Source organism: Populus euphratica, unplaced genomic scaffold (genome assembly GCF_000495115.2).
Source record: "Populus euphratica unplaced genomic scaffold, PopEup_1.0 scaffold258.1, whole genome shotgun sequence".
NCBI lineage: Eukaryota > Viridiplantae > Streptophyta > Magnoliopsida > Malpighiales > Salicaceae > Populus > Populus euphratica.
The window spans coordinates 63,370-87,563 of NW_011500138.1; the positions used below are offsets into that span (position 1 = coordinate 63,370).

Below are 24,194 nucleotides of genomic sequence, written 5' to 3' on the forward strand. Positions count from 1 at the left end.
ATGGCTCAGATTAATTAATTTTTTTAATGTTAAACAAATATACAAAAAATTTCAAAACTAATTTTCACATAAAAAAAAGGCTTATAAAACTTTTGCTCGGCAAAAGAAGTACCTTAATGGGGTATACGGAAGGGAACCCCTTGGGACAAACAAGGAACCAAGTGCCCTTCTAGCTGTCCGTCGTATAGTGCTTTAAACAACGAGCAGACGTGATTCTTGAAACGTGTGCGTTTTTTTAATCTCCAGCAAGTTCACTAATTAAAGAATTAATTAATTCAATAAGAACCAACGCACAGATATTACCGCAACATGTTCATACATGATTGAGGATTCACACCAACTACTATCTACTGCTCTGTAAGCTCACCAAGAAAATAATGGTAATAATATTAATATATTAATTATAATGGTAGGGAAGCGTATCGATGCAAATATACGGCCATGTGGGCTTATATAACACGTTTGCAAAAAATTATCTCCAAACAAGGTTATATAGTCATCATCCACCATTTTCATTTTCCCTGCATGCTCAGATGGCAAACCCCATGTCTCTCTTCGTCCTGCAGGTCCTATCATTCTTGTTGTTTTATATATTGCTTCTCTACCTTTTCAACGTAATTCTGAGCAGATTTCGGCGTGTTCAAGAGTTCTCCGGCCACAAGCCTCCAACATATCCTATAATAGGATGTTTGATTTCATTCTACAAGAACCGGGGTCGTTTGTTGGATTGGTATACTGAACTGCTTGCAGAATCAGCTACCAACACAATTGTAGTGCACCGCCTTGGTGCACGAAGAACCATCGTGACAGCCAACCCCAAAAATGTCGAGTATATGCTCAAAACCAACTTTAACAACTTCCCAAAAGGGCAGCCCTTTACTGAAATTCTTGGGGACTTTCTTGGTTATGGTATATTCAACGTGGACGGGGAGCTTTGGCGCGCGCAACGCAAGTTCGCCAGCCATGAGTTTTCCGCGAAATCCTTACGAGAGTTCTTCATGATCACATTGGAAGAAGAAGTCGAGAAGGGGCTGCTGCCAATTTTGGAATCATTGGCGGTGACAGCAGAGGTGGTGGATTTGCAGGAGTTGCTAAGACGGTTTGCATTCAACATGGTCCTTAAGGTTTCACTAGGGATAGATCGATGCTGTTTAGATCCTTCCCAACCAGTTCCACCTCTTACAAGAGCTTTCGACGAGGCATCGGAGATATGCGCAAAACGAGGAGCTGCTCCCCTCTTCATTGTTTGGAAGATGAAGAAATGGCTCGGGATTGGATCTGAGCGACAGCTTAAGAGCGCGGTTGAAGAGGTTCATCGATGTGTTTCTGAGATAATCATCAACAAGAAAAGGATGATTGAAGAGGGAGAGAGTCGCAGTGAAGACCTCCTCTCTCGGCTTATATTGGCCGGCCATGAAGAGGAGGTCATAAGAGACATGGTGATAAGCTTCATCATGGCAGGCAGGGATACAACCTCAGCTGCAATGACATGGCTATTCTGGTTGCTCTCTTGTCATCCAGATATAGAGAAAGAAGTGGTGAAAGAGACAAGACTTCTAATGGAAAGAATGTTAGATTATGACTCATTGAAGGAGTTAAATCTATTGAAGGCATGCCTATGCGAGTCAATGAGGCTCTACCCACCCATAGCCTGGGACTCGAAGCATGCCGTAGTCAGTGACTTGTTGCCAGACAACACTCCCGTCCGGGCAGGAGACAGGGTGACCTACTTCCCCTACGGGATGGGAAGAATGGAAGCGCTATGGGGTGAGGACTGTTTCAAGTTCAAACCGGACCGGTGGTTTGTTGAGGCAAATGACAGGAGAGAACTCCAGGAGGTATGTCCTTGCAAATTCCCAATCTTTCAAGCTGGTCCCAGGGTGTGTCTTGGGAAAGAAATGGCCTTCATTCAGATGAAGTACGTGATGGCTTCCATTCTTGACCGGTTCAAGATTAAACCCCTAAGTTCAGCTAGCCCAGTCTTTGTCCCCCTCTTGACCGCTCACATGGCCGGCGGACTAGAGGTTTTGGTCCAAAAGAGGACTCAGACGACGAGCATAAACAAGCAATTAAATTAGTCATAATTTAGAGCTTTCTGTGTTTTTTTCCCTCTCAATTGTTAATCTGTATATATAAATACTACATGATTATGTCCAGATAACATGTGCACATACACTGATCTGTACCCCTGATTATAAGAATCAGCGTCATCAATCATGGATGTTAGATCAAGTTATAAATTTAGCTATGTGCCCGACAAATAAGACACAAGCACGCCTCATCTTTAAGTTTTGGTCAGAAAGTACATGCGTGATTAGAACGATTATTTCACATGGGATAGACATCCTAATTAGAAATAGGTGCGCGATTAGTTAATGAATAGGTGTCATTATTGCGGAGACCGCGGAGGTGTCGATCAACTTACCAGGTTCCGCGTCATCAAACGGGCCCAATACACAATTCTCAGCAAATAAGAAACTGCCACCTCTGCGGTGTCTCTCCCTATCCTTTTCGTTAGTTAATTGTACTTTAAGTCAACTCAGAGCATTTGGCTTTTCCCAGTAACTACCATACTATAAATTTACAAAAAGAAAAGAAAAGGGGAAACATCAAGCAACCTACCACCCACCGCTTACCCGTCGTGCAAAAAGATGGATAAAACAGATAATTACTCACTGTAATGGGAAATTATTTGCAGGAAATTTTATGTGACATGACTCAAGAACACGTTAGTGGATGGAGGTGTTGATTATATTGGTCGTTAAAGTTGTGTGCTATCATCCATAGCGCCATCACATCAAAATTCCATTTACATTTAGGATGTGAAGGATTGCACACGGCAAATAACGCACCGTCTTCAGCTACAAGTGGTTTGCTTTCCGTTTTTTTCTTCCTACGTTGATCAAATTGATCCCTAGAGAGATAAACTTCCAAATTGTTTGTTCCATTCATCATACGTACCGAGTTCATTCGAAGAAACGGAGGGCCTCACTTCTTGCAATGCATCTTCAAAATCCTTTTTGCCAAAAAAGATATATTCAATTCAACGTAAACAACTGATAAAAACCACCAAATTTACTAGGAGAGCATCTAATTTTATGAATGTACGCTTTTTTACCTGAAGAGTAACTGATCGCATATCCTCCTTTTTCAGCTTGGTAATTTCTATGCCCTGTTTGAGAGCTTCTCTTAGCGGACCCATGGATGCATCCTTCACTAAGTTTTTCATGTCTGATCCTGAATCTCCTGAGAAAAAAAAAAAAAAAACACGCAAGGCAGGAAAAATTTCAGACTCTAACCCCCTTCAGATCACCAATCAAAACAAAACAGATGAAGTATAGGAGTTTTGAATCCAAAATGCTTGAACTAAGTACCTTCAGTCAAACTACATATGGTATCAATTTCATCCTTGGAAAGCTTGAATAGTCCATCCTTCTCTAAGAGATTACGTACAATCCAGGCTCTTGCTTCTTGATTCCCAATAAGCAAAAGGTTAGTCACTTCATTTATTTATTCATTCACAAACTTGAAAGACATACGAGAATTTGGATTGCACCTGACGAGGGTAAGGGAATGTAAAGCCTTTTAGTAAGGCGTCTACGTGCTGCTTCATCCAGTTCTTGGGGTCGATTTGTCGCTCCTAAAAAACACATATATTTACCAAATACTAATGGTGTTGGTGAAGAAGCTTGACTAGCAAAGAAGTAAGCCTAATGTTGGATTTTGAGGAGCATATCCCTTCGTAAAAGGGAAAAATGTGTTTAAATGAGTAGGAGTAAGATTATTGTTATGTTGTTGCCGTGGCATGCTGACCAGGAAGTGCACTTACCCGGCACATGGTATGGACAGGCATAAGGATTGCTTGGTTGAAAATAAGATGTGGTGGAATAAGAAGTTGTGGGTGCAAAAGGGGCTTGCTTTTCCATTATATGGAACATGACAAGGATTTGCACTGCACAGATTCTCTATTCACTACTAGGAAAATCCTAACGCAGAATTAGTGTCAAAGCATGACAATCTTGTTTCCTCAATCAGTTTCTTTCCTAAGGAGCTCAAAACTTTAGGGGAGAAAAAAGGCATGAGGGGGGAAAGAGAATGCAGGCAGACCTGAATGTCTCAAAACTTTGGGCATATATTGCAATAGAATCTGATATTCAGCTCTAAAAATTTACCTATAAGTAGAATTTGCTCACTACCACTGTCAAAGCCTTCCATTTCAATGAGGAACTGTGTTTTCAGTCGTCTACTTGATTCATGTTCACCTTCTGACTTTCGCTGCAATTTATGTGAAAGTTTTAAGCGCAACATCTTATTTGAAATGAATACCATCTAATTGATATAAAGAGATATTAAAGGGGGTTATTGCATGTTTGCACGAAGTAACCCTGCATGTAGATGGGAAGCACTCTGTGAAGGATCAAGAAAAAGGTATTTCATAGTAAAAAAAAATGCAAACAATCAGTGTCATTAACCTGCTTGATAGGTATAAATAGTCAGGAACCTAGTGTAGCAGCGAGGGTCAGAAAATACTATACCTGAGACAGAAGGGAGTCTATTTCATCAACAAAAATTACAGCAGGCTGACGACAACTGGCAACACCAAATAACGCCCTCACTAACTTTTCACCCTCCCCAATCTACAGTCACGAGTCAATTTTCAAAAGTTAAACAGTATGTCCTACAATGTCTATGCATCAATTCAATTGTAAGAAAGTAGAAGGTTCCTCTCTTTTGTTTTCTTTAGCACATTAATGAATAGTTCAGAAAAAATAACAAGATGTTCAGGAGTATAAACTAATATATAGCCCTTGCCACCTATCCCAATTGTTTTAAATGTGACCATTCATCAGAAATTTTCTTGTATGAACAGAAGATTCAGTTAGGGAAACACTGAAGAAGTAGGATGAAAACATACCCACTTGCTAGTTAATGAACTGGCAGAAATGTAGAAAAAGGTTGCTTTAGCCTCCCCAGCTATTGCTTTCCCTATCATTGTTTTTCCTGTTCCCTGGAACATGAAAAACATTAAATTTATAAAGTAGAGAGTATCTCCCTTGATATTACTTGGATTCAGTACCTACCGGTGGACCAAAGAGAAGAAGACCTCTTCCAGGAGAACGACACCCTTTAAATATATCAGGACGTAACAAAGGCCATATAACCATCTCAGTCACACATTTTTTTGCATGATCCAGACCAGCTACAAAGTTGCCAGGAAAGCAGTTGAAATCAAATTGGAATAGATGGGAACTAAAACAGGTTGCTGACTGAGGTAAGAAGTGTGAGGTAGTATATTGTACCTATATCATCCCACCGAACATTAGGATCTCGATCCATAATCTCATTACTAATATGCTCAATGAGACGAGGTTCCAAATTCCTCAACTTTTCAGGAAGTTCACCATCAGGACCGCATAGCATTTCCAAACTAAAACACAAAAAGCAACCTTAAGCTTAGTGCACGTATGCCTCACTCTGATTACCAGTCAACATCTATACTGAAAAAATGGGGACAGACTAGAGAGACACGGGCTGGCATTATAAACCAGACCATACAACATCAACCATTACTTCTGCTCACTGAGCAGAGAAAAGCGAAATTGTTCTGTTAAATCAAAATGGGAGTGCATTATAAGTTTATGACAGGTGAAATGAAACGATATCACATAAGATTAGTTTGAAAAGGCATCATTCGATTGTCCTGTGACTTCCAAATGAGGTTCAGTAAGAGTAACCTCCAAGTTTTAACTACTCCAGAGGACACGTTCAGATGGTTAAGCCATCTTATAAAGACTTTAATAAATTAGCAATTGTCAATTTACAGCGTTAAGAACTGCTGAGTAATTTTAACTCACTTCTGATGCCATGAAATAATAACCACATAACTCACCATCTCTTTGCCGAGTCATCCGATGCATCATCGCTCTTTCCAGCAACTCGTGTAGTCACATTTCCAGTATTGCCCCCATTAGATTTTATGGGTGGAATAAAATTACCTCGAACGCCACGGCGTGAAAACCCATATGATCTCGCACCATATCCTCTGTTTGTGCTATCACTTTGTGGGGAGATAGATGTACTTGGTGATCCTGCTAGGCCACGTTTTTGCTTTGCATCCATTTCCTATACAAGAGCAGAGACAATGATTACAATTGGCCCATACGTCATGATAAGAAAGGAAAATGATGCTAAACTTTTAAAGCACCGGACCAAATATATTTCCAGCGCAAGATCATGTTTTACAAGTACTCCCAACTCTAACTGACATTTGAGTTCTCTTTAAACAAACCTTGTGACAGGTATGAAATTTAGTTGGCATATTGAGATGTTTCTACTTTAGCAAGTAGTTCTCTAAATTAAGAATTCTAAGTTACAGAATCTATGGCAGAAAAGATGCTTCCCTATATTTTAGGTTGATTTTTCTTTTTCAGATTTCATAACCCATCGTGTGGTGTCAAACAAATTTTTCTACATGTTTAATCCAGGAGTTTGAGACAAAGAGATATTAAAGGCAAAATGATAAGAATTACGTTTTTTCTTCATACAAACAATATAAATTCCATTATGCTCATGTTGATTGCATAAAGATGTGGTACGTTGAAGTCAATGATTTATACACGATGCTGGACCAGAAAATACTGCTACACAGGAAACAAGACAGAAAATAAGAAGACTGCAATAAGGGTTATGATTCAAAGCATAATACTTATGATTCTGACTTGGTATTTTCTGGATAGGTTTCAGTATCCAGATTTTAGATCATGTGTACGTTGCAGGCACAAAATGAATGCATCCAAGAATTCTAGCTCAAGTATTAGTATGGAAATGACAGAAAAGGTGAGGACGGGTAGTTAGAAGTGAATGGATACCAGTTTAGCTTTTGCAGTAACAAATCCATTGCCAGAACCATCAGTGCTATTTTCTTCATTGTTTGTTGGTGAATTTGCGCTGTCATTTCTAGGGCTGCTGATTTCCACATGTGAACGTTTTGACCCCACAGCATTTCCATAACCTCTTTCTTCCTCTTGAAGTTTTATAAAACTAGAAAGACTGTATCCTCTAGGATGGTTGTTATGTGAGTGGGGCTTTTCTATAATCATGTGATTCTCAGAGATATTACTTTTGGGGTTCAACATACTCTTATGGAAGCCATTATTCGCATTTGAGGTGTTGTTTCCATACAGGGATGCCAAATTTGCTTGTGGCATAACCTTTGATGTACTGCAGCTCAATTTTTCCTGCCCGGCCTTTCTGTCATCCTGAAAAGAACATAGTAATTTTGGTCAAGGACCCAGTAATTTGATAGTTTCACACCTTATTTGAATTTTAGAACAGAATATAAAGAGCTTAATCAGAAGAGGAATGCGGATCACAGTCTTGGACATTATGATTACAAAAAAAAAAAAAAAAAAAACAGTTAACCATATGAAGAAAAATGAGAAAACTAGAAGGAAAATTAAAAAAAAATAAGTCCAGCTCTTTGAAGTTATAACTGCCTCTTGACAGTTGGAAAGATAGGAATTGAAGTCATGAAAGCCAATTTATGGATTTATATTACATACCAATTTATTTGAAAGCTTTATATTATACTTCTGAAGAAGAGCACGAAAGTACTTTGACTGCTTGATCTTCTCAATGTCAATATCTCCTTTTCTGCTAAAAATCTGGCCAAGACCTCTACCTGCTTGCTCAAATGCTCGACTGACCATGCAAGGATCACAAGTCATTACAATCATAGAACCTCAAAATATTTATGATGTTTAAAAAAAAAAAAAAACATCCAAGACATGAATTTTAGCTCCTAGCAAAGAAACTGAAGTTCATGTATATAGTTAAAATCCAATTGCCTCGTTTTGTGCCGAAACTTCAGTCCGGAGATAAACAGTGAACATTCAAAAGTATCTTTTTCAGAATTCAATTGCATTATCGGAGTCCGGAGATAAACAGTGAACATTCATCTTCAAAATTATCTTTTTCAGAATTCAATTGCATTATCGCACTCCGTCAGTCCTTTCACTTCTTGGTTTCTAATTTAAGTTTTATAATTAAATTAGTTTTCAATTAATTTAAATCAAAACTTCAACAATTAAATCCATACCTTCACTTTAGGTTCCCAGTTGCCAATTTTCAAGTACAAATTAGCATTCAATTCATCTTGATTGAAAATTGAACAATTCAAACAAATCAATAAAAAAGAAGAAAAAACTAGAAACCTAGAAAATTCGGTTGATAACCATCTTCATTTCTATTTTCCTGAAAAAAATAATCATGTTTGCCTATACTAATCACCATGATTGTATCCGTATTCGGTATATCCAAGATAAGCTTTAAGATAAACCATGCCACATCAAAATACAGCTAATTTAAAACCATAAAACCCTAACAATCACATACAAGCAATCAATCAAGAGCAAAAACATGGAAACTTAATTTAACTAAATACACTACCGATCAGATTCAAGAGCGAGAGATCGGCGAGCCGAGTCGAGCTTGGAGACGGCGTCACGGCGTATTGTCCGAGTGAGAACCTCATCGGCATCAGAAAGAGAATGCGAGTCGAGGAAGCCGAGAAGGCGAAGAGAGAGCAAATGAGCAGCGGAGAAATCGCGCTTTTCGAGAGCTAAATCGGCGCCAAATTGGAGCGAGTGCAGCCTCTTCAGGTTCTCGTCGACTTGTTTTCTCCAACAAATCTGAGAGTCTGGAGGATCTTCCATTTTCGGTTTCAGGAGAGGAGAAGAAAATGGAACTGGCTCTTCTTTTCCCGCCATTTTTTTTGGGTTTAAACTGAGAAATGCTGTTGATTGTTTGGCTCGTAAAATGAAATATTTCGAGTGAGGGTGTTTATAGTGGAAGTAGTGCCAAATGGGACCGTTTTTCAGATTAAACTACGAAATGGCCACCCCCTCCCCGCACAAAGTCAAAATTATGGGGTGAAAACTTCATTTTTGCCCCTAGAGATTCATTAATGTTCCATCTATACCCTTATATTTTAAGATTTCCAGGTTTTACATTGATAGATTTCAAAACGTTTCAATGATACCCTAAATATAGGGGTGAACATTTTCAGTTTGGTTCGGTTTTTATATTAAAAAATGAACCAAACCAACATTATTAATTTTAAAATTTTAAAACGAGACCGGTTCAAACCGACTAGCTTCGGTTCGGTTCGGTTTTTGTTATTCAAAAACCGGTAAAACCGAAAAGAAAATCTTGGTGCCTAGTGCCCACAAACTTTAACTACAAGTAAATCTCGATGTCCAGTGCCCACAAATTACAAGCAAATCTTGGTTTCTGTTGTTCAAGAACACAGATCTGCCCGCAAACTACAAGAAAATTATAACATAATAAAAAAAAAAAAAACAAAAACCCATAAGATACAGACTACAGAGATGAACTTGAAATGAAGTTAAAATTTTAATCATCAAAAAGTCTTTTTTTTTTATTTGCCCTTGTAGTTTAATTAAAATAAATGTTGATGCAGGGTAAACTTAAAGAAATAAGTGAGAGATAGAGGGAAAAGAAAGAGGGGCTACGAGAGATGAAACGCATGGAGAAAAAAAGGAAAGGGACGGGGGCTAAGAAAAGATTATGAGAGACAGGGAGAAAAAAAAGAAAAGGGAGGGGGGCGTCAACTACACTTTAGGTCTAGGGTTTTTTCTATTTATACTTGGTTTTTTTTTTAAATGTTGGAATAGTTGAACCGGTTCGATTCAACTGGTTTCAGACTTTGAAAACCGAAACCGAACCGAACCGGAATTTTTTTATGATTTTTTTAATCAGTTAATTCGGTTTTTTTTTCGGTTCGGTTATTTTTTTTTCTGGTTTTTTTGGTTTATAGTTAATTCGGTTTTTTTTTCGGTTCAGTTATTTTTTTTTCTGGTTTTTTTGGTTTATTCAGTTTATCGGTTTTTTTACTTACCCCTACCTATACATTAAATAGCTTACATTTTTTTTCTTATTGTTTAGGTTTTTCTAAGGTTTTTAAGTGATTTTATAATATATTAAAATATTTTATGAATAGTTGAGAGAATGCCACCATGTTGATTAGACTCTACTTGTATAATGATCAATCTAGGAGTGAATGACCTTTATCAAGAAAAAAATTCAAGAAACTAATTGTTCATTTGATTAAAAAAAAAATCAATCCATAGGAATGAATCTCAATCTAAAAAATATTTGAATATCATCCATTCTAGTGAGAGAAGTAAAATAATGAGTTAAGCTTATGTTAAAAAAAATCACAAAGGACTAGCTTTCAATGGTGAAATAGTATTTTCATGGGTTCATTTATTATACTATAATTATTTAGAAGTATCTTAGTCTTTTCATAATTTTTTTACATATTAAAATTATTTAATTGCCCTTAAAAAAATACTTAACTATGGTCTATTTAACTTTTTCAAACACATTGTAATGAGTCTTATGCTCATAGAATCAAAATTCTCAAAACTTGACTATATAGACTTATTTATAATTTCATAATGGTTTCTTATAGCAATTATTTGGTCCTAAGGATAATATAGTATTTTGACAAATAATAAAAACAAAAGAAAAATATACCTACATGCCTCAGTCACTTTGCTATTTTTTGACAGTGTGTGCAACTAACTTTGATAGTCGAAATCTCTATTTGTTGTGTCACGACCCATTTTTGGGTTATTCCTAAAAAAAATAAATTGAAACAATATCATTTTGAACAACACTGTTCTCCTCCTTCCCCTGCACACACAGAGGCAGGGGAAGAAGATGTTTTGTTCCCCTACAATGCCTATTTCACTCTCTTCCTCTCCTACTTACACAAATCTTGACAAGCCACATCCCATACTATACCACTATTAATGCAACTTATGCCTCTTTGCCCTGCAAAGGTAGGGGTGACTGCACAGGAGCCGCCTCACGCCACTATTCCCTACATCTCTGCAAGTTTCCAATAAGAGTTTTGGTTGGGCAAAAAGCATCCTGTGATTTCATGACCTGTGGCAGACAAAAAGGCAAATGTAAGGTCATAGGTATTGGTACTAGTTGAAGGTAATACAGAGCGATTTGGAGGATTAATTTGCTAAAATCTTTCAACAGCTTATCTAAATAGGTTTTTTGGAGCTGAGAATCATCAAGTCTTTTTATGGTCTCAAGGATAAATTCTTGGTCTTGGGTTAGGACATTGACTTGTTTGGAGTCTGTAGAGGTATCTGAAGTAGTATTAGAAGTTACTATTTCATCATTTTGAAATTCTTTTTCAGAATTGTTTGAAAAAAAGGGGTCTGTGTTTGTGGCTTCAATGTATAGGTTTTGTATTTGGTTGATGGTTTCTTCATCTATTTAAAGCTCATAGAGTTTGGTGTTGATTTTTCAGAAACAGGATGTATGTCCTTTCTTGTTGCATTTGTAACAAGTAATATTTTTAAGGTCAAATTTTGGTTTGGGTTTTAACTGGAAAGGCTTATGGCTTTTGGTAAATTTCTTGTAGGTTTTTTTGTAATAGGTCTGTTTTGGTTTGGAGTGAAACTGTTTTCGACATCTATGGGTTTGTTGTTTGTAAGGAGGTTTTTGGCTTGAATAGGTTTTGGGTTTTGAGTAGTTTCCACTGCATGAGGGTTTTTTTATGGAAATTTCAAACTAGTGACAAAAACTACCAAGTTTGTCTAGTGCGTTTCATTTCCCACTTTAGGTGTTTTTGGAGTTTAAGATCCTGGCAGATCTTAAGACCTTTTTTTTGGGTGAAGCTCACAAGTTCACCGTATATAAGCTGGTCATAAGGTATGGTTTTAGTTGTGAAGGTATCTTTGATTTTGTTTCTGACCTTTTCTCCTAAGAGAATAGGCAAGTCTGCAAGGAATTTTTCTTTCCAAAAAGGCTGGTTTGAATCTTCCCTAAGCATTACACGGGTCAGAAAGGTATTTTTGTACCACTAAAAATGGTTGAGCTTTTTACATCTAAGGTTGGAAAGGAGTTCAGCATTCTTATCTTTAAAATGGGAAGGGTCTCCGATAAAATATAAGGAAATGGTAAGAATAAAGGTTGATACAACATCTTGGATAGTGTTTCTAGATGAGTCAAGGATAAGTGTTTGGTATTCATATGTTTGGAAGGAGTTTAAGATATGTAAGTGATCTGTTTCAGTGAGATGATAATCCCACCATCCTTTTAACTGTGAAATCACAAACAGAAACATTGATCATTCTCTTATTTCATTCTCTTATTGATACCAATAAAAGAATGATCTTTCAATAAGAGAATGAAACAGTACGTGATGTTGTTATATCTGAGAATGATCTTTAGATTGGGTCACAGGTTTCGGGCCTAAATTCTAATTTTATAAAGTAAAAGAAAAGAAAACAAATACATTACAGGACAGAGCAGGGTGATCCTCTTTCCCTCTGCCTATAAATACTGAGAGTCAGAAAAGAGGTGTGAGGGTGGAAAAAAAGAAACAGAAAGACAGTTTGAGAAAGGGTTAGGGGATTGTTTTGTGGGAAACAGGGAGGAATAGAAGGAAGAAGTAGAAGAGAGAAGAAGAAGAGCCACTACAGCGACCATCTTCATTCCGCCACTAGCACCGCAGACATAAAGCCGCCGCTGAGAACGACTACACCAAAAACAAACTTAGCAAAAAAGATAATATAAAAAAAAGGAAAGAAAGACCAATAAGAAAAACAGGGGCTTGCATCTTTGCACAGGGAAGAAGAAAATGGCAGCAACCACGACCTGTCACAGTCCTACCTCCAGTAGCACCACCACGACCATAGCTAAAGAATAAAAGGAGAATAACAAGATAAAATAAAGACAAATAGGAGACTAAAAGAAACAAAAGAAAACAGAAGCAAAGAAAGGAGAAGAGTATAAGGGAAATACATAGAGAAGAAGAAGAACTGACCATTAGCTGAGCAACTCTTCGGTCAGCAACCGTCAGCATCACCACCACAAAGCCACTGCAGGTCAGCCCCTCTTCTTTCTTCCTCTTCCTCCTTCTCTTCATCTTCTTCAATTTCCTCCACTGTTTTGCAAGTGAATAGTGGAGAGATCCTCCACTTTTTACTAGATCGGCCAATGTCGGCCTAGCCCAAAATGGCTAGGCTGGGTCCGACTCTGTAAAAAAATCAAAAAATATTTTTGAAAATTTATAATTTTCTCGTGTTTTTTTCAATCCATTTTGATTAATATCAGTTTGCATTTTTATACCATAAAAGTACAAATACAATATTAAAATACATGGTTTTCATCTAAACATTGAAAAAACTATTTTTAGTTTTTATACATAGGGCCAAGTCTCTCAAAGATAATAAAAAAAATCATATTGTATTTTCATACAACAAAGAAAACTTCAAAAAATATATTTTAGCATGTATTTTAACTTTAATAATCAGTTTATTAAAGTAATGAGAAATAGGTCAACATTTAAAAAATCCTAAAAAAAATATTTGTTTTCTTTTAATATCCAGAATTATGAACTTATACATAAGATATACTCCTAATATTAACATTAGTCTCTTTGGTTGACATATAACGGTTAGCTTTTACCCGATGAGATAAAAATCTCCTTATCGAGGATAACTTTTTTAAATCATAAACAAACTGAGAGTTATACCTTAACATATATCAGACAATTAAACAAAGCAGCTTATCTTAGGTATGGTATAATTGGGGTGCTAGTACATTCCCTTTACGTAATCAATTCCTGTGCTCGATCTTTGAGACTAGTCAGGGTTCTTACTGACTAAAATACTAGGCGACAACTCTCATTTTTATTTTCCACTGATAAAAGACAAGAATTTTCTTGTCTCCCCATATTTGCCAAATAGATACAATAACTGAGATTAAATGTTATTCATCGTGACGCCGCACATATGCGACATGCTGCCTTATTTGATGCATTATGATATCATCTTTTTTTTTAGAAGGCACATATGGTCAATGTACCTTCAATTCAGTGCCAATAATCTTTTCTTTATTTATTTTCTCTCTCTTCCTAGAAATTCATGCCTAGCCCTCTAGATTTGCAAAGAAGCCTTTTTAGTTTTTCTTTTCTTTTAATTTACTCTCTTCTTTTGTTATTCCTATTTGTTCTATTTCAATTAATTTCTAAAATTGGACTTGTTTTCAATTTGATCCTCTTTTAATTTTCTAAACTATCAGATTTGATCTTCATTCTTTTTATTGTTGTTATTTTAATTGAGATTTTTTTTTAATTTGATATTTTTTCAGTCTCACTCTCATTCATTGATTTTTCTACTAGATTTGATGTTTATTTTTTTATTGCTATTTTTTTTGCTTTGGTAAATTTTTTAAATTGAGAATTTATTTCTGATTTCATCATTTAATATTAAATTGGTTGAGAATTGAGCTTCTCGGTTGAACCTGTGTCTATGATTTACGGGTAGTGAATTTAAAAGATTAACTCATGTTTAACATATTCACCCGGGGTCAATTACTATAAATTGAAATAATAAATTTATCATTTTGTCCTTCAAAAAACTTCATGCTTACCCACCTTTAATTACTGTGGATTATAAGTTTTTTAATTGATTGAGGTTATTGCTATTCTTTTATATTTTTTTGCATAGTTAAATTATTAGAATACCTTTAAAGACAAAACAACACTTAACTTGGGTCTAGTGTTTTTTTTTTTTTTAGATTTTACTTTAAAACATGATGTAATTATTTTATTGCCTTTAAAATTAGAATTTTTTAAAGTTTGACTTAAGGGGTTATTCACAATCTCATATTGGTTTTTATTGTTATAATAATTTAGTTATTAGGGCAGTTTATTTTTTTAATTAATTTCAATAATGATCAAATAAAAACACTGTTAGCAATTGGTTTTGTTTTTTTTTTGTTTTTACTTTCAACCTTCAATATTTGGTTCGTTATAAATAGGTTTTCTAATTTTTTTATATATGAGTGTTGTGGTTTTATCACAACCTCACATTTTATATCACGGGTTTTACAAATTAACCATAATTAAACTAAATCTATTTAATGTATCGTCATCTCAATATTTGTTTTTAAAAATAAAATATATCATCATTCAAGTATTTTAAAAGTATTATGATAGGTATGTATTAGATTTTTTACTTCATAACATCTTTATTTTATTTTTTTAAGATTGAAAAATAAAAATCCAACACATTACATAATACGAGTAAGCAAACTATAATGTACTAAATTATGTTTATTCAACTTGAATTTAATGATTATGATGTTCATGTTTCTAATATAACATGAAATCATACACAGAGGGAAAAACAAAAACTTAAAACTTACTATCAAGACTCTAATCAGAATCCTTGTCCTAGCATGAAGATAATACAAGACATTATCTTTCACCAAAATCGATAAAGATGAGTGGGACAAAAAATAGAACTTATACCAGATAAATAGTTTTCAGTCCATTGGGGGTCAAGATAGTTTTTTATAAATGTAAAAATAAATGTTAATGTGATATCAACATTTTAGAAAGAATAATTTTTTTTTAAGAATTTAGTAACTAAAAGAGGTTGCACATGCTATCATAGCAGTGATCTAAAAAGAAATAAAAACAAAATATCATGAGTCGAACATCTCATATTTATTTTCACGCAATTAATTTAATTTAATTAGAAAATAAAATTTCTTTTAAAGAATCTAGATTCATAAAGGTAAAACAAAAATCAGAGTTAACCCTTGTTAGTTTCAAAACCATAAAAAAATCCCATAGAAAACAAATAAAAAAAGAACAAAATGTTGGTGCATGAAATAAAAAAAAATTCAAAAACAAAATCAAGCAAGTCTGAGTGAATTTTGTAAATCCAAGTTAATTTCTTAAACTCGTTATTTGTTAAATTATAGATTTAAGCTAAACTAAATTGTTCAACACGTGTTAAATTAAATGTAAAGGATGAAATTAATAAATTTAATTTATTTCAAAAACAAAATCTCATTTATTTAACAAAGAATGGGGGAAAAAACTAAGGCAACCCTTGCTACTTTAAAAATAAAGATAAATCCCATGAATATTAGAGGATGAAATATTAAAAAAAAATCTTAAAAAAAGATAAAAAAAATCAAGTAAACCCAACTGAATTTTGTAAACTACGATTAAACTCTCAAACTTGTAATCTGTTAAATTCTTAACGCAGGCTCAAACCAAGAGCTAAATACCTAAAAAAATATTGGATGATGAAATCAATTAATTTAATTCAATTTAAAAACAAAATTTCTTACGAAAAAACAAAATCTAATCAAGACAAAAAATAACAAAAATCAAGTAACCCATGTTGTTTCTAAACAACTAAAATATATCTTACAAAGTGAATTAAAAATAAGAAAATGCAAGAGGAAAAAAAAAAGCTTAAAAAAAAAAAACAATGAGGAAACCTGTGTCATCTTCATAAATTAAAGTTAATCTCTTGAACCCGTAAACTATTAAATTATAAATCTAAACTTAAATTAAAAAAAATTATAGAATATGAATTAAAAATAATAAAATTTTGAAGGATGGGAAAAAAAGAGCTAAAAAAATAATTAAATTTAGAAGTTGTTGTTTAGATTAATTTTGTTATTTTTTCTAGATTTTTCTGAATTTATTATTTTATTTTGGATTTTGTATTAATTTTCTTTATGCTTTCATATATTTATCTGTTTTGGTAAAAATAAAGTTATTTTCTGGTTTATTTAAAGATCTTGTAAATTTTATAAAGATATAAACATTGTAAATATTATTTTTAAAAAATAATATTAGAAATTCAAGGGTAACAAAGACAACTCTTTTTGCTTGTCAAATCTTCTATGTTTTCTATATTATTATGCTTATTATAGCTTCATCCTGCATCACTAGTTTATCATTCTAACTCAATATTTTGATAAGATTGTTTAGGAATGTGAGTCAATTCATATTTTTAAAAATTTAAATTTGTTTTATTAAAAATTAAAATTTTTATATTTTGAATTATTTTGATGTGTTGGTTTTAAAAATAATTTTTTAAAATTAAAAAAAAATATTATTTTAATATATTTTAAAATAAAAAAATATTTTAAAAAACAATCACATCCTAAACATACACTCCTAGCATGTCTGACCCGATTGCATAAACAACCCCTTGGATCAGAAATGACCTTAGAGAGCTGCTTCATGGACAATGGCAAGCCAAAGTATTTAGTTTCACATGAACGTAGTTTAGACCTAACATGCCCATGCATTTTAGCTATTCTACTTGATAGTAGCACACGAGAGGATTGCACATTAATTAGAAACCAGCTCTCCTCTATGTTTTTTGAACAAAAAAACTATTCTCTAAATAGGAGGTTCAAAATTCAACTGAACATTATCAACAAAACAAGATTTTTGAACATGTTTGTATGAAGATAAGCTTCACCAAATCATTAACTACCATGCTGACAATGTTTCCAGTCATCGATACAAATTTATCATCCAATTAAACAGTTTACTTGAAGAAAATTTAAACAGATACATGTTTTTTCGTCCATGTCTACAGTGACATGTTGCCAAACTGCAGGTTCCAATGAGCATGTGCCCCAGTTTCATTTGGTGAAACTGAAGGCCTTACTGCTTGCATTGAAGTCCAGAAGTCCTGAATAAAATGACCAAAACCAGGTTCCTCTTGCGATTAAAATGTATTTAAGGAAATTAGCCAGTGGGTAATTAGCATACACACAAAACGCACTTGGTTCTTACCTCAAGGGTCACTGCTCTCAGCTTCTCTGCTTCCAAGTTTTCTATATCCTTAAGACCCTCTTTCATAGCATCTCTTAGCGGACCCATTGCAGCGGTTTTCACTAAGATTGCCATATCAGAACCTGAATACCCTGAAAAAATAAATAAATTCATAGTTTTAGACCAATGTCAGGGGATATATCATAGTCTTGAATAGTAAATACCTTCAGTTAAGCAGCAAATAGTGTTCAAGTCTTTTTCAGATAAGGAAAATAATCCATCCTTCTTCAATAGATTGCTAATGATGGATGATCTTGCGTCTACATATAGAGTAAACACCACAAGGTAATTAGTCCACATACTTCCAGCGTTAAAACTGCTGGTTCAGAAATTATTTGACAGCTTAAGCTGCACCTGGTGAAGGCAAGGGCATATGCAGTCTTCTGGTTAGGTGTTTTAGGGCAACCTCATCGAGATCATGAGGTCTACTTGTTGCACCTGCATGATGTATTGATGTATCAAATCCAATTCTGATGGTGCAGCCCAAGTTATGTTTAATAGTAGAAATACGAAAGCATGTATGGTTCAGAAAGAGAATAGAAACAAGATAATCTTGAATGCGAAGAGTGAGTTGCTGCAAAGTAAGAATTAACCAGGCTTTTGATACAAAATACTGTTAGTCAAAGACTTTCGTTCTATATCCTCCTTGTATGCATGGACATTGAAAACTATCAAGTACCTATAAGCAAAATCCGAGCAGTCTTGTTGTCCATGCTTTCCATCTCAGTTAGGAACTGCATCTTGAGACGCCTGCTGTATTGGTGTGCATACGTTGTACTCTGCATTAACCATATAAAAATTCAAAAGAAAGCATCTTCTTCGCAGTATTATTTAGAGATACAGATTTGTAAGATGCCATGGACTTGATGATAACAGGCACCAGGCATGGATTCAAGAGTAGAGTTACCTTTTTTAGTATTAAATCAATCTCATCACAGAAAATGACCGCTGGCTGCATACAATGGGCTATTCCAAAAAGTGTCCTCACCACCTTTTCAGAATCGACAACCTACAGCCACCGATTAAACCAGAAGAATGAATAGCTTGAAAAGAAGCTCAACTCAAATTCAACATCAGTTTCCTAAATAATTTGAAAGAGCAGCACTCAAGTACATTTGAAGTTGCCTCAAGTTTAATACCTTAATAACGGATGCCGTGTAACGAAATAGTTGCCAATCATTCTAGTCTTCTAGATATCCATGAAGTAAATGAGAAAATATAAAAAATCTTACCCATTTGGTAGCTAATGTTCTGGCAGATAAATGGAAAAAGGCTGCTTTCATCTCACCAGCTATAGTTTTCGCCATCATAGTTTTACATGTTCCCTAAAACACCAGAAGAACTAAATATGCTATGTACATCAATAACATCTACGCCTATGATCAGAAAGTACGTAGCTCAGTCCTCACCGGTGGACCAAATAGAAGAAGGCCACTCCCAAGATCACGACAACCCTTAAATATGTCAGGACGCATTAAAGGCCATACCACCATCCGAGTGACACTTTTTTTGGCATGCTCAAGACCAGCTACAACAATGTCAAGGTAAAAAGAGTGGTTAATAGAAATGCTGAAGGACTTAAATAAGTCTACCTATGAAGAATAGAGGAGTTTTTTATGCATCTAATTATGTTACCAATATCATCCCAGCAAACATTAAGATCCGTATCCATGATCTCATATATAATTCGTTCAAGCAGATGAGGTTCCAAATGTCGTAATTTTTCAGGTAGCTGGCCATCAGGACCTCTCAACATCTCCAAACTAGAATCAGAAAATTACACGATTGAATTAGATGGCCAAGTGACAATCTCTGGTCAAGGACTAAAACTGGCCATTGATTATATTTCTCAACATTTAATTCAGACTCTATAGCTTAAGCGAAAACCAACCTTTTCTTTCTCACCCCATCTGTTGAGCTACTGCCCATTTCTGTAAAATTAGGTATCTGCAAACTTAGGGGATTGTTTTGACCTAGAGGAGAGGCCGAAGCTGAAGATTCGGCCGGTGCTTTGAGTCGCAATTGAGCATTTAGGGCCTATGACAGCAGAGAATCAATTATCAAAAAAAGAAAAGGAAGCTAAATGATGTAGATAACGCGAAAGGATGGAAAAGAAAAGTAAAAAAACCAAAATGAGGTCATTATTATAAACAATAAGAAGATATATTCAAAACAAATTGAAAAAAAAAAGACTACCAACAAATTATCAAGCTATCAACTGATCATAGAAGGCAAGAGTGAGATTTTGAATACCGATCCATTTGCTGGCGACAATATGTATGGACTCGGAGGAAAGTTTGGTCGTGCAAGATACTTGTAGAACTGGGCTACCGATGGATGCATGGGAGTTTCTTGCCACCTATTGTTCAATTGAGTACCCTGCGGCTCTTTGTGGTTAGGAAACAGCCATCCATTTACTTCTGGCAATGCGAGTGCGTTCGCGACCTCTTTGGACGAGAAACTGCTTCCTGGTCGCGGCATGTGTGTAATGCTTTGTTGTTGAGATCCAGAACTTCCAGGTACTTGTGGTTGTCGAGGGAAATAACTACTTCCTGAAGGCTGCTGCTGCTGCTGCTGATGATGATGATGAGGAACACCCGGAAATAGAGGAATGCTCGGAAGAAGAGGAATCCGTCCTGTATCCTGCTGCTTCTGTAGATGTGCATTCTGTTCGTGCAAGCAGCTGATTATTGAAAGAAGCTGCTTGCAAAAATTTTGATAAGCGTTCAAAAGACTGCTTGCTTCATTCTGTACAGCTTCCAGTGCCTGCTGATTAGACTCTTGCCTGAAGACAGGTTAGAAACCAAAAACCACCATTGTCACATGACGACGACAACTTAACATAGTTATAAGAGTAATCCGAGGTACGGATAACAAGTTAGATATTCAAATTTACTAATTTTTGAATAAAAAGTAATTAGATAAAAAAAAACTTAAAAATAACATTGTTGTAAAATAAAAAACATAGATTGAGTCTCATTCAGATTTTGACAGAATCATGATAGCGGGTAAACCTGCTGGGTCACCATGCAAATGGAATGACCGATGAGTGCACTTAGGTTCAACTCAGCCAATACTTCAAATTATTTAAAATCAAACTTCAACCAGGTCAGGCGCACCAAGTCTAAAAGTCATCAAGATAATTGGGTTGGGCGGACCGCACCGGATATGATAATCATGCAACATAATGCAAAAAAAAGGTGAATGTTTGAGTTGTTAAGCATCAATAAAGATTAGAGGAAAAGAGTATTTATCCTGTTTGAGCCTTGAGGTTTCGGGTCATTCCAACTACCCTCCTAAGCTTTGGTTTTTTTCAACTAACATCCTGAAGTTTCAAAAATGTTCAATTTGAGGCGAAAAATAAACGAAAAACAATTTGATAATTCTTCTGTCTCCGCTATTTGTAGTATGCCCACAGTATATACTCAATTACCAATCTCCATTAATTCCTAAAGGAAGTTAATAGGAATTACGTTAACCGGTTAATGAGCAATTGTAGTTCACCATTAATAATGTGCGATGATGGTGAAAGACATAATAAGAAGTTATCGATAATTATAATAATAATTTTAGATTTGTTTTTAGGTAAGGTTTAGATAGGGTTTGAAAACGTGGTTGTACTTATATTTTTTTTTAAAAATTAAATTTTTTATTAAAAATTAATTATTTTTTATATGTCTTAGATTATTTTGATGTCTTAATTTCAAAATTAATTTTTAAAAAATAAAAAAAATTATTTTGATATATTTCGACATGAAAAATATTTTGACAAGTAACCACCATAATCATACTTTCAAGCAGATTTTAGTAGTTATAGATAATTAATATTTATCTGTAAATGAACATATTTGTTGAGGAATCAATTCTGTGAGTGGTTATCACTCGCAAATAATAATAGACAATGATAGTACAATAAGTTTATAATAATAATAATAATAATAATAATAATAACAATTTTATACTTTTATAGCAAAAAAAATAAAGGCTTATTAGATACAAATAATTAATATTTGCTTGTGGATAGATTTTATGATTGTTATCACTCGTAGATAATAATGGATGATTATAGTTTTAAGCAAAACAAGAAGTCTATAAAAATAAAAATAAAAATAAAAATTCTAGTTTTTTATTATAAAAAAATTAAGGTTTAGTATACATATAACTAATATTTGTTCATGAATCAACATGTTTTTTCATGAATTAATTATTTATTATCACTCACCGATAACAATGGATGATAATGGTTTTAGGCAAAACAAGAATTATACAAAAATAAAAATAATAATTATAGATTTTTATTAAAAAAAAAAAGATTAAGGTTTAGTAGATACATATAATTAATATTTGTTCATAAATCAACATGTTTTTTCATGAATCAATTATATAATTAGTTATCACTTGCTGTTAACAATGAATGATGATAATTTCAGGCAAAACAAGAAGTTTACAAAAATAATAATAATAATAATAATAATAATTTTAGATTCTTGAAAAAAAAAAGCTCAAGATTTATTAGATATAATTAATTAATATTTGCTTGTGGATATATTCTGTAACCGTTTATCACTCGCCGATAATAATGGAGGATGATGGTTTCAGGCAAAACAAGAAGTCTACAAAATTAATAATAATAATAATTCTAGATTTTTATAAATGAAAAGGGTTAAGATCTAGTAAATATATATAATTAATACTTGTTTATGCATCAACATGTTTTTTATAAATCAATTATGTAACCGGTTATCACTCGTCAATAACAATGAATGACGATGGTTTCACGCGAAACAAGAAATCTATGAAAATAAAAATAATTTTAGATTTTAATAAAAAATATTAAGTTTTAGTAAATACAAATAATTAATATTTATTTACATATCAATATATTTTGTGATAATCAATGATGTGATTGTTTATCACCGGCCGATGACAAAAGATAGCGATGGCTTCAGGCAAAACAAGAAGTCTACAGGAAGATAATAAAGAAAAACATAAAGTTATAAATAATAGTAGCAATATTACTATAATAGATCTATAAAAAAAAATAGAATAAATTTTATGCTCCTTGAATATTACCAAAACTAAAAGGAAATGTAGCTAATATTAAACAATAATCATCTAGAATTATTCATAAAAAACTAATTAAATCATAAAAATCATCTAGAATTTTAAACCCAACCCAGCCACACACCCCCTCCCCACCCAACACACACACACACGCAACTATTCTTCAAATCACGGTGAAAACATGCATGCTGCATTTCAAGCAAATAAATTGAAACCTGAAACGAAGAACAAAGCATGGAAGCACTAACCTTCTTCGCTTATTCGTACTCTGACTTTTATTCTGAGCAGGAGAGAGATTTTTACTCATCCCGCCATCGTTATGAATATTTTCAATGTTTTTATCACCCATCCAAATATTGTGCTAGAACCCTCTCTCTTTCTTTTCCTTTTTCAGGGCGAGGGGGGGATCGCCAGAACCTTTTGCTAAGTGAATATGGTATAGTTCTGCTCGAGGGCTTTTATAGAAAAAATTTATGTGAATATTACTGCCATTTGTCCATTTCCCCCCCTGTAACAAAAGTTATGTGGATGATACTAGCTGGTTTGCCCGCGCGTTACCGATATGAATTTTTTTTTTGAATATTTAATTATGTAACAATTAAAATAAAATGAATTCAACAAAATAAAATTTTAAGAAAAAAATGTATTTCTTTAATCAAATCTCCTCTTTCTTATTCATATATATCCCTGTTCTTTTTAGAGAATTTTTTTTAATTAGCAATATGGGCTTTTGAATTATAATTTAAGACAATTACAATAAATATTCAAAAGAATCTGAATGATTTAAATTAGGAAGATTTCTTTAGCCAAAACTCTCAATTCTTATTCATGTATTTCTTTTTTGTTTTGATGAAAATGTGTCTTTATTTTTAGAAATCTAGTTTTTACATAAAAGATTATTATAATTAAAAAAGCAAGTTTTATTTTAAAAAAACTTGCATTTATAATTTTGATGTGAATGTGTCATAAAATAAAAGAATATAGTAAAGGCACATTAGAAAGAGCTCAAGAACTCCTAGACCTTGTAACAAAGGCACATCAGTCAATTTATTTTATTTTATGAGAATAAATTGTTTTCATAAAAAGGTATCTAACATGAAATTCTTTTTCCTTCACAAAATTGTAGAGATAAAATTGCATCCATCGCATTTTGTTTTATGAATCCATTCAAAACACATTTTGTTCTCAAAACTCGAGTTTTAATTTTTTTTCCGACTAAAAAAACTCATAATTTTTTTTTATCTATGATCCTATTTCTAACCTCAAAACACCTTTTAATTAATCTAGAATTTCAAAATTAAATCATGTTAAATATGTAAACAACCCTCATCCAACTCTATTCTATAAAACAAATCAATTAGCACCAAAGTATGTTTTTTTTTTTTATGGTTAATCGAGATATTTTTCTCCTCTTTTTTTT

General features: G+C 33.7%; 3 protein-coding genes across 4 annotated transcripts; 1 reads left to right on the forward strand and 2 right to left on the reverse strand.

Moving 5' to 3' along the window:
- The first annotated feature begins 422 nt into the window (after positions 1-422).
- Positions 423-2,232, forward strand: CYP94B2 (cytochrome P450, family 94, subfamily B, polypeptide 2). The gene has a single exon (XM_011005620.1). The coding sequence runs from the start codon at positions 426-428 to the stop codon at positions 2,076-2,078; it is 1,653 nt and encodes a 550-aa protein (XP_011003922.1). The 5' UTR covers positions 423-425; the 3' UTR covers positions 2,079-2,232.
- Positions 2,233-2,654: 422 nt separating this feature from the next.
- LOC105110544 (fidgetin-like protein 1) lies at positions 2,655-8,800 on the reverse strand. 2 transcript variants are annotated; one of them, XM_011005619.1, is made up of 13 exons: positions 8,449-8,800; positions 7,563-7,701; positions 6,870-7,259; positions 5,891-6,123; positions 5,301-5,428; positions 5,082-5,200; positions 4,916-5,008; positions 4,536-4,637; positions 4,173-4,275; positions 3,557-3,640; positions 3,375-3,467; positions 3,119-3,246; positions 2,655-3,016 (listed from the first exon to the last, which is right to left on the reverse strand). In XM_011005619.1, exons 1-13 carry the CDS (start codon positions 8,766-8,768, stop codon positions 2,915-2,917), a joined length of 2,034 nt encoding a protein of 677 aa, XP_011003921.1. In that variant the 5' UTR covers positions 8,769-8,800; the 3' UTR covers positions 2,655-2,914. The 2 variants fall into 2 exon arrangements, with proteins under 2 accessions (XP_011003921.1, XP_011003920.1); XM_011005618.1 differs by having other exon boundaries at positions 3,375-3,470.
- An 8,523-nt stretch (positions 8,801-17,323) lies between these two features.
- On the reverse strand, positions 17,324-20,506 carry LOC105110546 (fidgetin-like protein 1). Its single transcript, XM_011005621.1, has 11 exons — positions 19,964-20,506; positions 19,602-19,747; positions 19,346-19,473; positions 19,120-19,238; positions 18,943-19,035; positions 18,618-18,719; positions 18,390-18,489; positions 18,065-18,148; positions 17,875-17,970; positions 17,672-17,802; positions 17,324-17,567 (listed from the first exon to the last, which is right to left on the reverse strand). The coding sequence occupies exons 1-11, from the start codon at positions 20,189-20,191 to the stop codon at positions 17,466-17,468; spliced, it is 1,329 nt and encodes a 442-aa protein (XP_011003923.1). The 5' UTR covers positions 20,192-20,506; the 3' UTR covers positions 17,324-17,465.
- Between the last annotated feature and the right edge of the window lie 3,688 nt (positions 20,507-24,194).